General features: G+C 34.9%; 1 protein-coding gene across 1 annotated transcript in view; it reads right to left on the reverse strand.

Moving 5' to 3' along the window:
- Positions 1-528: 528 nt before the first annotated feature.
- path (solute carrier family 36 member pathetic) overlaps positions 529-16171 on the reverse strand; it is a 29164-nt gene continuing 13521 nt past the window's right edge. The window contains exons 2-9 of the mRNA XM_028306534.1: positions 11011-11071; positions 9962-10044; positions 8747-8821; positions 6978-7128; positions 5195-5316; positions 4525-4609; positions 3823-4295; positions 529-3553 (exon numbers count right to left, since the gene is read on the reverse strand). Coding sequence (XP_028162335.1) covers positions 3145-3553; positions 3823-4295; positions 4525-4609; positions 5195-5316; positions 6978-7128; positions 8747-8821; positions 9962-10044; positions 11011-11019 — 1407 coding nt within the window. The 5' untranslated portion in view covers positions 11020-11071 and the 3' untranslated portion in view covers positions 529-3144. The remainder of the gene's footprint in view (positions 3554-3822; positions 4296-4524; positions 4610-5194; positions 5317-6977; positions 7129-8746; positions 8822-9961; positions 10045-11010; positions 11072-16171) is intronic.

Genomic DNA, 16171 nt, shown 5'->3' on the forward strand with positions numbered 1-16171 from the left:
ATAAATATATTTTTTTATTTGATTGGACAAGATGGTGGCGCCACCTAGCGCCAACAGCCGCCGTTTCAGCTATAGGTACATATTATAGCTCCAAGGTAGTTAACCGGGATACCATAACCACAAAAGCTGTATAATCATCGTGATGCTAGTCATGCCACCATGTCTTACTTATATGTTACTACTAAAATGTATAAGCTGGGAGTGGGATTAACCCTCATTCCTCATTCACAACTGACGGGATATAGGTACTCCTCCTTGCTAAGCGGGTGTACTTTTTGGTACACGATAAACACTTTTTTTTTTGTGTCAAAAAACCTCTTTTTTTCTTTCATTCCCTGGGCTATTAATACAAATGAAACAAATTTTGAGAAGAGCTTGTACGTTTGTAATTTAATTAAACAATTTCAATACATTAGTTACAATCAATTATGCAATTATTTTAAATTAACAAAACATACAGTGGTAAATACCAAAAAATTATACCATTCGGTAAATAGGAACTTTTGTTTTTGTTATGTTTTAATTAAATATATGTGGGTACATGATGTATACTCAGTTAAGCGAAATTTTATCGCTTGAAGTTAGAACAAAAAATAGGCAAACTGCATAAATAAACTTAATTAATGTATTTGCTGATGGCATCTTGTGGGGAAAGATCGTAAATATTAATCATTATTTTTAAACAGATTTGATTTATTTTGATTGTGGATAGGTACAGCAAGACGATTGTGTTTCTTTAGTTTTTTAGACAAATCGTAAGAAGTGTCCACATACTGTGATTTGTACAAAACATGATAGTAAAATGTATTTCTACCATAACAATACATCATATAAATTACTTTCGGGCTTTTATACAACACAAACATTTTCCACATTTTTATCGACGCTTAATTACTTAAAATAATGTATGGAATGACAATGGCGATCTTGCTTAGGTAGGATCGGCCACTGTGCTAACTCTCCATTACCGTTTTTGCTCTCGCTCTCATCAAATGGTGATTCTTTGCGATAGAACCAGATGACAGGACCGGCAATGGGTAGTTAACACTTGCCGATAGTACATACACAATAATAGCAGTGGATTTAATAAAAAGTTGGTTTACTCCTTCATAGGAAATACCCACACTATTAGGTAATGTTTATATTGATCTGTCACGTTCGCAAATAACATTTATTTTGGATGATAATAATGCTAATGACAACAAATATTATGTCTACAATGGTATGTACAGGGAAATCGACCAGCTTGATGACACAGGTCTACTACTACAGTAAGAGGTACACTTGAACCGCCGGCGGCTGATGTGAACCTAAAGGTCAACTATAGGCTGTATAAATGAGTTCAATCAATATTTCTGGATATAACGAAATAACGCTAATATTTAAATAATGAATAACATTGTTCATTTGTTTTTAAATGGACAAAAAGTGTTTATAATTTTCAAAAATAAGAGCCTAAACGTTAAAAAATCTAAAATTGGTGATAATTTCTATTTTACTATTTTTGTCTTTTGTAAGTTGATATGAGAAAAAATGCCCTAGTAACAGTGAAGAACACAAGAAAAAACCTATTTTCTTCTTCTTGTCGTGTCGACAACAAACCTAAACAGACTCAGCCCAAAATTCCGCCAAAAGAGTCACGTGGCGTTGTCAGTAGCCTTCAATAAATCTTCCTGCGTGCAGTTGTTTGTTTTCTATTTTAGTAACGGCGTATACTGTTCACTTTGGTTAGTTTATTTTTTTTAAGTATTCGGTCCTCTTCGCCTAACTTACGAGTACTTACGAGTACCGTGCAAAACTGATTTTCTCGACCTCGAAAAATGCCCAATTCTGAAAATTCTTAGGACGGCTTGAACAATCGAATTACTTACGTAATAAAATAAATGCACTAGTATTTAATTTTTAGTTTCTATTCAACTTGACTAATTGAATTTTTTGTCTTTTTGTGTTATGCGTTATCTTTTTCTCTTAATCTTGTATATTGATAAACCTCCAGAACGAACCCCTTTTAAATGGTCACGAATTTTAAGAATTCGGCATATTCGACTATCCCCAATATGTATTTTATTGTAAGTTAAATTGTAACAACAAATTAATGAGTTTGTACATCACTACTTTATCTACATTGAGATTTCACTGTGCTGTTTAGTGTAGGTGCTTGGTGAAGGCTATAATCTCATAAACGACGGTACCGTTTTGCCCATGTAATGTGGGACAGCATGCTAGTTTTTAATAGAGAACTCGGCTTAAAAACACTAAATGCAAAAACAGTCATCAACGATAATAATCCTTTGATAGTGTTGAATGACTGACAAGCATTTGTTCAACATAACCCTTGCACACTCGCATTCGCGGTACGCTTCGACTTGTACTCCTGTTTTATACCCTTATTCTCACTAGATCTTGGTCAGTATATAAATATATAATTGTGACCTAAAGTCTAGTGTAAGTAATTATATTTAAAAAAATATAAGAGTAAATAATTCGGATAACACTGACATTGAATGCGTACCCTCATTCACTTCTTAAAAATTGCTCAAAATACACATGCTCTTTTTCTATACACTCGTAAAAAATTTCCTATCTTAATCCTCGTTTGTATCTAAAAAGATATCACTTCTATAAAGGTAAGTAGGTACCAAGTTTCACTAAGGGAAAGGGCACATCGTCATCGCATTGCAAGCGATGAAGCGATGTTCAGCAGACATATTTTACACCGCTCTGGGCGCATTGTTGGCACTCCCATCTATTAATTTATGGTATCTACTTACCTATATTATGTATACATACTCTCTTTGATCATGAGACCGTGTTGTACAGTGTCTCGGATTTTCATTTCTAAGTTGGGAATGCAATCGAATTTTTTTTAGTTTCAAGAATACCCATACTTCAAACTATTCACACATTTACTTATGGAAATGTGTTCAGAACAATTATGAGCAAGCATTAATAACGTCGCAACAAATAGCACCATTATTATCGCAGTGCCATGTCCATATCATCCATTTGTATTTAGCAAAAAATTGGTCTAATATAATAAACTTTATAAAGTAACTCGTATAAAAAGTCGCTAAGCCATACATTCTTAATTATCACACTTATAGTTAACATAGACTTAAAACAAGTCCGTTGTATGATTGTTACTTAACTATATTCCTTTGCGATATTGATGATGGCGTCTTTGGTACCGAATATTAAGGCGAACAAGCCGAATATGAGGACGAGTATGTTTTTCCAGATGAGGTATTTGCCTGGGCCGAAGCCGATGTCCCAGTAGGTGATGACTTCGATGAAGGCTGGGGCGATGAGGCCGAGGATGGAGAAGCAGAAGGCTCCGATGACGCCCATGAAGGGGCCGATGGTTGGCACAGCCACGGCCAGCAGAACACACACGGTCACCATGATGGTTCTCATAATGTAGTCGGCGAGGTCCGGCCTCTTGGTGAACTTGTCCTTGATTCCGTTCCACATGATTTCTATGCACACGTAGAACTGGAGCCCGTACGTGCAGAACACTGCAATAGCAATAGCTATCTTCACGATTTGGGCAGGGCTGGAACAAACAAAATGACTGTCAGTAAATGACTACATTTTTGAAGTGACGAGAATGAAATATTTGGTTGTAGATTGAAAGATAACGGTAAAACTGAAACATTTGAAGTCACAGCACGTGGCCGTACTATTTATGCTTGTAAGGACTTAGTTCATGCTTAATCTTTAAAACTTCCATAAAACAATTTGCTGCGAACAACTAATTCGTTCGAAAGAAATTTCGTATAACAATTTGCTTACATATTACATGTTATTTACAATCCTACTTACATCAGTGTCTTATCCAGATCAAGGGTAATGGAATCACTGACGGACTCCCCGAATCGAAGATACCCAAGGAATCCAAGGAGAATGTAGACCAGTGTAACTCCCGACATTCCTTTATTGAGTACTCCGCAAAGGCCAAGCATAGCACGGGGCGTTTTCATCGCGTTTTCCAGTGGCATCACCACACCAATAGCTTCCATGGCAAAAATACTTAGTGAGAAGAACTGAGCCCATTCTGCAGGAGGCTTGAAGAGCATGTTCTTCATATTGTCGGTTTGCAGTTCACCAGTCCCGACGAGGTAGTAAAAAGTGATTCCAAGACCGAGGCCCATGAAGACGTTGGCGATCATAGATATAGGCGCGAGGTACTTTAGATTGCGGACCCAGGACATGAAGATCAAGGGTAAGAGGAGGGCGATGATGAATATCCTGATTTCAACCTCTTCATCTTGTTTGTCCATGTAGTATGCCACCACCTGTAAAGAATATAAGGCTGCATGTAATAATCAGTTAAGAAGCACGTGTCACATTGATAAAAAATACTTTAAAAACCACCTACATGAAAGTTCACAATAATAAGTATGGACAAATTAAAGCCCTAGCCTAGTTAAGTGAGTTTTGTCACATAACGCAAATGTTACCTTTTTGACATGTTTAACGAAAATAAACTATTGTAGTTTAATGAAAATGTAAAAATGTACCTACCTGTAATATATTTTTGGCTACGATAACTGTATACACTGAGCAGGTTCCGAAGTAGGTCGCGAAGAGACTCACGAGGATAAACACTCTGAAAAAAGAAAAAACAATTGATTTTCGCACTTATTCAAAGCATGACGTATTTAAGCTAATGTTTGAGTTTCATTTTATTTTTAAACAGTAAAATGACAGATAAATGTATCCTCTTCAAAGGAAGTAGCGCTGGCCACCTACATCCGATTGATGCAGACATTACTTACTCATTTATTAATTATCAAGGTTCAAGCCTGCAATTTGTTGAATTTCAATAGACATGAGTGTTCCAACCACAGGTACAACCTGGTAAACGAACTCAAAATCAGGGCCGTCTTTAACCTACTAGGGGGCCCTGGACACATAAGGATTAAGGGAGGCCCTTCTCATCTGCAACCATAGTTCATTCCGTTGCCCATAGCGTTCCTTACGACAAAAATGTAATGGACGCAGTAGTCAAGCATGTCTAATTCTTGGCGAATGAATTAACTTTGGACAGAGTAGATTTTGAATTAAAACCGGGACACGTCCACTCGTAACAAGCATAGGTAATTTAGCTTACTACGAGGGATTAACATGACTATTAGTCATTTGTATTCATAATTAATCACTAATATTCCTTTTAAAAATATCTCCCACTTACCTAAAGGAATAAGCCCAGCTTCGTAATCTCTCCGGTCCATTAGCGAGAGCCGCCTCGCCCACTTCTGGGAAGGTCATGTTAGTTTTCCTGGTCTTCTTGTACAGAACGTGGGCGCACTTTACCTGGGGACAAGAACATATAATTATGATACAAGTGTGTTGAGTTGACAGTTAACACCAACTGGTAGTTCTTTCGCACAGCGTCTACTACGATAGCGAATACCTAGCTTATAAACTGAATTTCTATTTATTTACAACATAAATAGAAGTACTTATTTGTTTGTACTTGTGTTACTGAGTTTGTTCCGGCGTTTCTTCTCAGCACTTGCCATATGTTTGTCTCGAAGCGCTGGTAGGGCCCAAAAGATAAGGAGACATGTAAAGTGCCCCATAAGGGCTACCTTTTTCTTTTTTTATTATTTTCTATTGACGTTCATAAGTGCCACTTGTGGTCTAAACTGAATAAATATTTTTTGATTTTGATTTTGATTTTGATTTTGTGGTTACAGACAAAATCCATTAACCAGACAGTAACTTTATGATAAGACTAGCTCTTGCCCGCGGCTTCATCCGCGTGAAATTCAGTTGGTCACAGATCTTCTGAGTTATAAACTTATGCTGTAAAATTTCATCAAAATCCATTCAGAAGTTTTTGCATGAAGTACAAACATAGGTTACATCCACTTTCGCATTTATAATACGAGTATTAGTAGGATTCCAATACCTACTCGTCGTACTTCCTACTCGAATTTGCAGTTTCAGTTGCAAAAGCTATTTTGAAGATTAACAAATCCTAGTTACTTTTAAGTAGGCGTTTAAAACAATACGACTGGAATGGGTGACACTTAAATCAAATTCCAATTGGGTTATAAGACAAAGGAAGTTAACGCTTAAATTAAATAGCTATTGAATAAAGAACCAATTACAGAAGTCATGATTGTATAATTTGTAAGTTACGGCAATTTTACAACAAGTAAAGTTAACATATTTACATAATTAAAACTCTGTTTGATTTATGTGTGAATTATTAATCATGTGAATTTCTCCTATGTATTGCTATCAATTTCCAGTACTATGTAGGTATGTAGGTATTGCTATACCTAACGAGAACTGGGTAATTTGCAATATGAACCTAAAGACGGTTTATTAAGAGCCATTCACGAGAAAAGTGTTTTTATCAACTAGCGGCCGCCCGTGACTTCGTATGCGTTGAAATTTGGATTTTGCTAAATCTCGTCTTAGTGAGCACCTACGTTCTCCTAGCACTTGTTAGTTTCTGAGATTTCGTGATGAGTGAGTCAGTCAGTCAGTCAATAAGAGACCCTTCGCTTTTATAGATAAGTATATAAATAGATTTAAATATTCTGCTAAATAATCAGAAGCTACATTGTTTTTCGATGCGTTGTATTTATCAGTTTTATATCTGCGTATTGACCGGCCCTTGAACCTATCAGTCAGGAAATTTTGTGATGAAGTATTTTCTGATGTAATAATTATTTTCTGATGTAATAATAAGTTCCTTTAAAATTTTCGCACTAGCAGAACAAATCTAAGCTATAGAAAAGAAATCGCTATGCATATAAATAGTATCTACCTAGAACCTATATAGTTAACATTCGCTTGCAGAAAAAGTAAAAGTTAGTCAACCAACAGCTAGGTATTTAGAATTTCAACCGTATTAATTTGTGTGTATTTAAATATAATTTCATATTAGGTAAACACATTCTCGTACCTTTTTTTTTTAAACATTACTATTTTTTTTAACCTATCAACATGTTACTTACCAGTACGTACGAGCAGTGTGTGCAAACAACAGCTACTAGAATAGTGAAGAAAATGCCTGCGACCAATCCAGCATTTTTGAAGGCCATGGGCATGGCCAGGATACCGGTGCCCAGGGATGCCTTCAGGAGATGGGTGAGTGTGTCCATGTTTCTGGAAAGAGAGGCGGTGAACTTAGTCTTCACCTAGCTAGTCAGTCAGCCTTGATACTGGCCTGAACTAAAAAAATAACACATGAATTCACAACCTCTTTTTTTAGGGCTGAGTTGCACCATCTTACTTTACTTTGACAAACGTCAAAAATCTGTCAAACTCCATACAAAAAGCACCGGTTACTGTTATTGTTACGGTTAAAATAAGGTGGTGCAACTCAGCCTTAGTCGGTTAAAGTACTACGGTTTCGTAAGCAAAGTAGACATGAATAAAAAAAACGAATGGAATTGACCACCTCTTCCTTTTAAAATTCGGTTAGAATGAACTACCGCTTTTTAATCTATGTTTAACCTGAATTAATATTGACTTTAGACGTTTTTGAATGATGACGAAATTAATTTATTTATTTTGAGGATGGACTGGTTAAGGCAGAAGAATTTTTCAAGTGAAATAATAATTAATGATTGTTATTTAACATTATAAATGCTAAAACCCAGTAACTCGGTTGTTAAGATACCTACAGGTAGGAACATTAATCAGGTAAGTATGCAAATGTTGATTGACCCGTAAAAATAAACATTGCTTTTTTTTTAAATGATATCTACATTAGTATATCATTAGTATTTTACTAAAATAAAAAGTCCATTGAATAAGGAGAGAAATAAGCACGCGTGGATATTGCTACATTAACTAACTTAAAAAGTCAATGATTACGAGCTAACGTGTTTAAAAATAAGTCGCAAAAGCGCAAAGTAGCTTACTGGCAATTAAGGAAAACATAAATTAACACTATTATTAGAATCACATATTAATGTTCTGTGATTAGAATTGGTACTCATTCGCTCAGCAGACAAATACGACAGACCGTAGCACGATTAATTTGTAACGTATAAGTATTATTTCCTTTCTACCTTTTACAATATAGGTATTATCTATAATAAGTTGTAGGTATAAGTTCAAAATTAACTGAGGAAAAAATATAATGTTATTGTAGATGATAAGTAGTGACTTGCAAATATATACAACTGTAAGATAACATAAAAAAATATCAACAAAATTCCTGTTTACAAACACTTTTTCGCGATAATAATGAAACTTATAATTTCCGACCTAGGTTATCTACATATAAGGAGATGGAATACCTACACCTTTAAATAACTTCATATTATTTGATAAATATACTCGTATGTGTTAAACTGATATTGTAAATATTGTGATGAAGACTACACACCTACATCTGACTTGAGATGATAATTATATTTATACACAGAAGTGACTGTATAAAGTGTTAACCTAGCCTTGCAGGATTGAGGCATAGTAGGTTTGGGTTCATATAAAATCAACTGAAAACTATTATTTAAACCTTTAACTTTAATTTTACTTACTTACGTAGTTAATATTAATTTAACGAGTGACATCATTTCTAAATATCTCAAAACTACAACATTTTGCAGACTTTGGATTGACTGCATACCTATTATAACACTAGCGATTTTTTAACTATACCGTTGACGCTGTCTTCTGTATTGAGATACTTGTTTAAAACTAATCACAAATCATTTGTAACCTCGAAAAATAACAAGCTTGTAAAAAGAAAAATTAGGAAGAAAAAACTTACGAAGTAGGGTTCTCCAACTTCCGTTCTGTGAATGGGTCGAAGTCTGCCGCCTCTGCATCTTTTGTCATGCTGTACCTGGTTGCCACAACAATATTTTACAAATACAATCATATACATATTCCTTATTTATTAAAAACACTGTCACAAATAGCAACGCCACAACAATAATCATTGACATTAACTACTGCGCTATGATTCAAACATTTTTCAACTACCCTCTTTAATTTTTACACCGGTGTTTGTTTATAGCATACCTAAGTAAATGTCATCTGTGTAAAAATGTTAGAACATTATGTTTATCGAAAAATTTTCAATATATGGGTATAGTATACCTATACATTAAATATGGGATTGTGAGGACTGACATTGCTGTGGGACAATGTGGGATAAGTTTCCGAACGTGAATAAGTGATCGAGATAGAATAAAGAGTGAGTGAAAGGTAGCACAGGTGTTTATTTACAATTACGAGTAGATGTTTCTCGTACTAGCATACGATAATAATGTTTTAACAAATAATTATGTTAACATACTCGTAGGTAATGTGGATTGTTGATGTCGAAGTCATGAAAAAATTGCGACCTCATTAAGAAAAACTCACCAATGCAAATCATGGAACATTTAAGAATGCATGCGGGACAAAGAAAGTATCGTACATTTTTTATGTTAATTAAGAAATATTGTTAAGTTACTTATCAATTAATATGTAGTTTACCTATTTTACATGAGGCTTTGTACGTCTTTGTTATGGATGTTTCTGATTAATTTCTAATGCTATCATTATCAGCAAGTAAATAGTAAACAACTTTTACTTCCATGGACCTGATCCTATCCTACACCTATGGTGTTTTCTATACTGTTTGTGAAGACTAAGAAGCAAAAACTGCCAAAACACCAAATTTTTGAATATTAATAAAGTAAATAGGTATCAAAATTAAATTGACATGATTGACAGAACGTTAAATCTCATTGGTGTCGACATTTAAACCGTCCTGATTTTACTTACTAACTATAAGCTATGTCTACGTACTCACGGACATCGAACCATGGACAGTAGAGCGTGAAACGGAGACCACGAGCAATGTTCGTTCGTTAAACCTACTACCATATTATGTATTCTGTGCTACTACCTCTAAACATACAGTTCAATTCCCTTTAGAGCTATCTCCACTTCTATCGAGACCCAAAAAATGTATAAATGGTTTATATAAACTTACGTTTTGACAATTTTTTCTTTACTCTTCTCCTCTGGAGACAGGAACGTCTCCAATTCCTGGGGTGGTACCCCGCCATTTGATTCCTATAAAACAAAAAAACATGACGCATTTTATATAGATACCTATTAGGCTATTAGTGAGTTTGTATTGGGCAAATTGCTAATGGTCCCGTTAACCCCTCGAGCTAAGCTAAATATGCTTTAGTCACGAGTGGGTTCACAATAGTCCAGTACCTCTAGTAGGAAAAACTTTCGAGTTCGTTTCGTTGCGTATTCAAAGTGTCATCGAAAAATTTTGTATGAAAAATTAAACAGCGCCCCCTAGGGCGGCTATAATATAATATATATAATAATATAGGGGGCGCTGTTTAATTTTTCATACAAAATTTTTCGATGACACTTTGAATACGCAACGAAACGAACTCGAAAGTTTTTCCTACTAGAGGTACAGCATTGGGCTTCGAGCCAGTGTACTTCGAATCTCGAGTCGGCTAGTCCTAGTCCCAGTCCAACATTTTAAAATCTTAAAAGTGGAAACTTCAATTTCTTTTCTACATTTCAATTAAATAAAGTTAAGAGCGTTGTAGCAAAAAGTTGGCGTTCGAATTTTAGGTTTTTATTGCTTGACGTCGCGTAGTGAGTGCGCAAACTGCATTTATCTGTACAATTTCAACGCTGCGTCGACTAAACGATCTTAATCCGTAGTTGTATCGTACCTAAGACAGTACATGATACATAATAATAAAGAAATAATGTATAATTTACCTATTTGATTTTTTCTCAGATCAGACTTTTAGCAAAATCAAGTTACGTAATTAATGTATTTTTTANTCTTAAATCTGTCACTAGTTTCGTAAAATGCTGTTTAAATGGTGATAGCGTATCATACGAGTATACATATTATTATTATGAAGTTTGAACTACATAATTACTAGATCAATTTGAAAAGTAAATATCGACGGCAAAATTAGATAACTCTCAGAGAATAAGGCACAATGATGAGATTTCCATGGGAATTCTCAATTATTTCATTACTAACTAGCTACTTACCATCACCATTTTGAAGGTTTCTTTTTACCTCTGCCCTTTCTTGTAATTTTCCTGAATACACCTGTAGAAAAAGAAAATAGTTACCGTTAAATCTTGTATGTCACTAATATTTAAATAAGAACTAAATAACTAAGTACAAGTGGAAGAGTACAGTACCTCTAGTACGAAAAACTTTCGAGTTCGTTTCGTTGCGTATTCAAAGTGTCATCGAAAAATTTTATATGAAAAATTAAACAGCGCCCCCTAGGGCGGCTATAATATAGGGGGCGCTGTTTAATTTTTCATACAAAATTTTTCGATGACACTTTGAATACGCAACGAAACGAACTCGAAAGTTTTTCGTACTAGAGGTACAGGTACAGCTTAGTCTAAGCTGACGTACAAATTGTTTCGTTAAAAATATGTTAAAAATATAGTGTGTATGATGAATATTTCTTTGGCAGAGTGCTCATGGATACCTGGTTTTTATAAACACTTTTCACCAATTATCTAAATAATAAAATGCCGCGATAATTGCAGACATTATTATATTGTTGTCTTTCTATACTATAAGTACAGGGTGATACTTTGCATCCTTGCCATATTCACAGAGATAAAAGTAGGGAACAATACCTATTATTTTAGATAAATATGACACTACCGTAAAGAAAGCACACTGAGATTTTAGTAAATTTAGCTTTGGACTACAAATTGAAGTAAAACAATTTTGTCTCGCACATTCAACAGGCGCAATTGGAATAAACAGTGGGTGTCAGCTTTTTACAAGTGTCAAAAATAATTTTAAAAACTCCAATAGATATTTAAAAATAGAGAAGATTGTCGATAAACTAAAATAGGCTAAAGTTTAAAAAACTAAATTTTAGGACATTGTTTTTTTACTGATTTGTGTTCAGTGTCATTCACATTAGTTACCTCTGTAAATATGGCAAGAATGCAAAGTAACACCGTGTATCACAGTCTACTTAAAGTCAAGATTTGTGTAATCATCTGATGAATATTGTCAAATACGATTAAATTTTTAATCCACACAACATGGTATCAAAAATGATAAACATGCATCATTAGAGTTGCTAGCTTTTAATCTACGAAATTATATTTTTATTCAATCTAATCATGAAACGTAAACCTAGTTAATGGACCGTGGTAAGATAGTTGAGCAAAATGGAAATTTAAATGATGCCTATGTGTTAAGAAATTCCAGTGTAGGTACGATTAATATTTTTTTTTAAAAATACGAGCTTGACAATTACAATGTTTATGTTACACTTGCAAGCGTTATCAGTGCTTGCCTACCGTCAGGCCATGACCAACCACGAATTCGCACGGTAACGAAATGACTTTGAACTATTTCCAGTTGCGAATAATTATTCTCAGTGACATGGCTTTTACTTTTCAATCCACCGTGAAAAGTAATGTGTTACCAGCTGACTACACAATTCAAACGTGCTGAAAGGTGTTGATAATTTGGTAAACATTAAAATTCAAGTTGTTTATTACATTAAACACGGTACATAGGATGGAACACAAAATTGATGATACAGTTCAACATGTCTCGCCAGATTATGGCGTGTAACAATTAATCCTATTTATATTATAAGTCACACATCATAATAAAGTAGGTAAACAAAGTAGGTAATATTATTATTACAGTCCAATAGAGAGACTTTCTAAATAATATTATAACGAAATATTTAAAAGTAAAGATAAAAAAGTGGTTATTTCTTAATGATGACAAATGTACAGTTTTAATCTAGAGTCCTCTGCACTAAGTTTACGTAGGTAACTACTTTTATCGCAGTGGCCAGAACACAGACAATTTCCATTAAAATATGACATCACGTGACAAAATTAAAAATAAAAGGATACATGAATCTGTTAAAATAACATTATTAATGACAGGACAAATGTTGAAATTAGTAGGTACTTATTTAGATAGTTCGCTTAAAACAAAGCTGTATTATACCTACTAGCACACGAAATTGTTTTAAAAGTAGGTATACAATTAGGCTCTGAAACAATACAGCAGAGTTGCTGAAAACTAACCCTGACCTACATAACGATGGATTGGTGTCGTGATTCGTCAGTCACAAGTGTACATATAGATACCAACGTACGTCTCGACACATGATGCTGAAATCAGTCGATGGCTTATGTATCTCCACAAACAAGAAAAACGATATATGTTACGGTAAATGTAAAAATTATGAATAATTACCGGTTATTGTGAATAATTACCGCATGATTTGTTAAATGTTATTAATATGAGATCATTTATGTGTTAGTTTCGTACACATACTCACTCACAAATTGGATATTAAATACAAATAGTCTGAAACCAACTTATTCACCAATACCATAATTTGCTAAATCAAGCCATCAATCATAGGTACACAACACACTTTCGAAAGCTCTCGGCTTTACTCGCTCGCGGCCCACGTTCGAATGCCACAAGGAATATCTTTTTGTTATCCCGTACGACTCCCCGCGTTCCTCAGGTGTAATTTGATAGCCAAATCAGCGTTAATCCTTTCGTTGCTAACATTTTTTTTTTATTTTAATTAAATTAAAATTTTAAACCATCGAAGCAGATCTTCTCAAATAATAACGTAAGTAACAGTATCCAAAACAATATCAGTTTCCTTTTTCTCACTGTATTTTCCATTCATTTGTCGTGAACTTTATCGCGCAAAATAAAAGCGCATAAAATAAGTACTCAATGTTATTTTCTGCCAGTCAACTATTAATTGAGCGGCCACTTCCAGAAAACTCACTTGTTGTTTCATGCAACTGCATCAATAATAATAAAAATAATTTACATACCAATGGGCGTCGGACTCACTTCTGATATGTTAGATTCGTACACATACTCACTCACAAATTGGATATTAAATACAAATAGTCTGAAACCAACTTATTCACCAATACCATAATTTGCTAAATCAAGCCATCAATCATAGGTACACAACACACTTTCGAAAGCTCTCGGCTTTACTCGCTCGCGGCCCACGTTCGAATGCCACAAGGAATATCTTTTTGTTATCCCGTACGACTCCCCGCGTTCCTCAGGTGTAATTTGATAGCCAAATCAGCGTTAATTCTTTCGTTGCTAACATATGTGTGTATAAAACTAAATAGGCGACTTAGGGGTGGCCCTTGGGCCACCCTCGCCGCGTCTTAACCTATTTTTTTCACTTTAAATCAAAACAATATGTTATGGGCATTATGGCTAAGTAATATTAGGCAAGAAACAGTCTAAACTCATTATGCCAAATTATGTTAATACTAGCGGCTGCCCGCGACTTCGTACGCATGAATCCCGTTTTACCCCCTTAGGGGTGGAGCTTCGTAAAATCCTTTCTTAGCGGATGCCTACGTCATAACATCTACCTGTATACCGAATTTCAGCCCGATCCGTCGAGTGGTTTGGGCTATGCGTGGATAGATCACTATGTCAGTCAGTCAGTCAAATTATCAAACCTTTGAGTTATATTTAGAGATATAAGTACGGCAAATGTCTTGGTATCTTCGTTACAAGTTAAAACATTGGCATCTTTCATTAAACACCACAGGTCATTTCCCTATCCAACCACACCCCCACATCGATTTCTCAAGCCCCTTGTCTATCGGCTTCATACTCGTACAAGCCCATTCGGCCGCAATATTTGTTGAACGGTAAAAGCTCTACAGGCCTTTATTGTTTTCACCATACGAGTATCACCGTCTGTAGACTCTGATGTATGCCAGTCCATTTAGGATTTTTGGTTTGATATGAACTTTTCACGTGAGCACACTGAAGCTGAATTAAAGAGAAATATACAGGGTGTTGATTTCAATCCTCGCCATATTTATTTAGATGTTTTATTATGACTTACATAAATGCATTATCCACAAAAAAAATACAAATGAAAGTGGAATTTTTCGTCGGATGGCCTACTGAAAGAAGCCACGTTAAGTAGGTAGTGTAAATAGGCATTTTTCTTTGACTAACTAAAATAAAAGTTCGTTTAAAATTTTTTCGAAGTCAATTTTTTTACTGATTCGTGATCAGAATAACTTATTTAATCAACTCCCTAAATATGGCGAGGATTAAAATCAACAACCTGTATAGGGAAAAAATCCTGTCTTCCAGGATTGCAGTGCTCTTCAAGGAATAGTTCAGGTGCGCTACATTAAGTAGGTTCGCTTGAAAATGGGTTCGCTTCTGGGAATACCTTAGTGTAAAGCTAAGGACACACCCACCTACCAAACTTTCGGTCACGCGATGTGTGATTGTTCGATACCTATGCATGACGCATTCAATGAAGGTTTCGGTCTTTGACTATCGAATTGCCGTTTCGTACGGACACTTACTGAAAAGCTAAAAAACATCATTAATCAGAACAGATACTAATATTCACGTTTTATTTAGGAACAAGTCTAAATTTTGTAAAATTTTGTGTGTAGATTGAAAGTTTTTAGGGGCCGTTCAAGTATTACGTAAGCAGATTTCTTACCATTTTATACCCCCCCGCCCCCCTTGTCATCAAAAGTAAGCAAAGCACTGACCCCCTCCCCCTATGCTTACGTAAACATTTTTAGTTATAAATGTTTTTAAATTGTCATTTTTAAAATAGTAAAATTCATGAAAATATTAGATTTCACTGATACACATTGAGTAAGGGACTAAAAAATATAATCAGAAATAAAGAACATAACAAACATAATTGCATTAATTATGCATCAACATAAACACAAATGATAACTTTCAATAACAATACCTACGTTTAGTACCTATCCAAACAAAACACGCGCGCGGGAGGCCGGCCTCGCGTATAATAATATAGGCCAGTAGAATTAGATGTTAAATCGGAAATAATTCCTACAAAATATTTTATTGCTTTAATGGCTTCATTGGTTGCCCATTAAGACTCTCCTAGGTTTTCGACTTCGACGGAGTTGTGCTTAAGTAGTGGAGGCCCCCGAAAGGGGCGCTTTTTAGGTTTTCCGGTTATACCGCGTAAAGGACTTACCCTATCGAAAAGTGGTCTTCCTGACAGTTGAAGGGCATTTAATCCTGCATTAAATAAGTCCAAATTCATATGTTTTGGACAAACCGTTCTCGTGCAAATGTTCGGCAAAGTAGAAAATATGTGTATAATTAATGACCCTCTCCACGTCCAAT

This window comes from Ostrinia furnacalis, unplaced genomic scaffold, assembly GCF_004193835.3.
Source record: "Ostrinia furnacalis isolate ACB-3 unplaced genomic scaffold, ASM419383v2 OfSCF0188, whole genome shotgun sequence".
NCBI classification, from domain to species: Eukaryota; Metazoa; Arthropoda; class Insecta; order Lepidoptera; family Crambidae; genus Ostrinia; species Ostrinia furnacalis.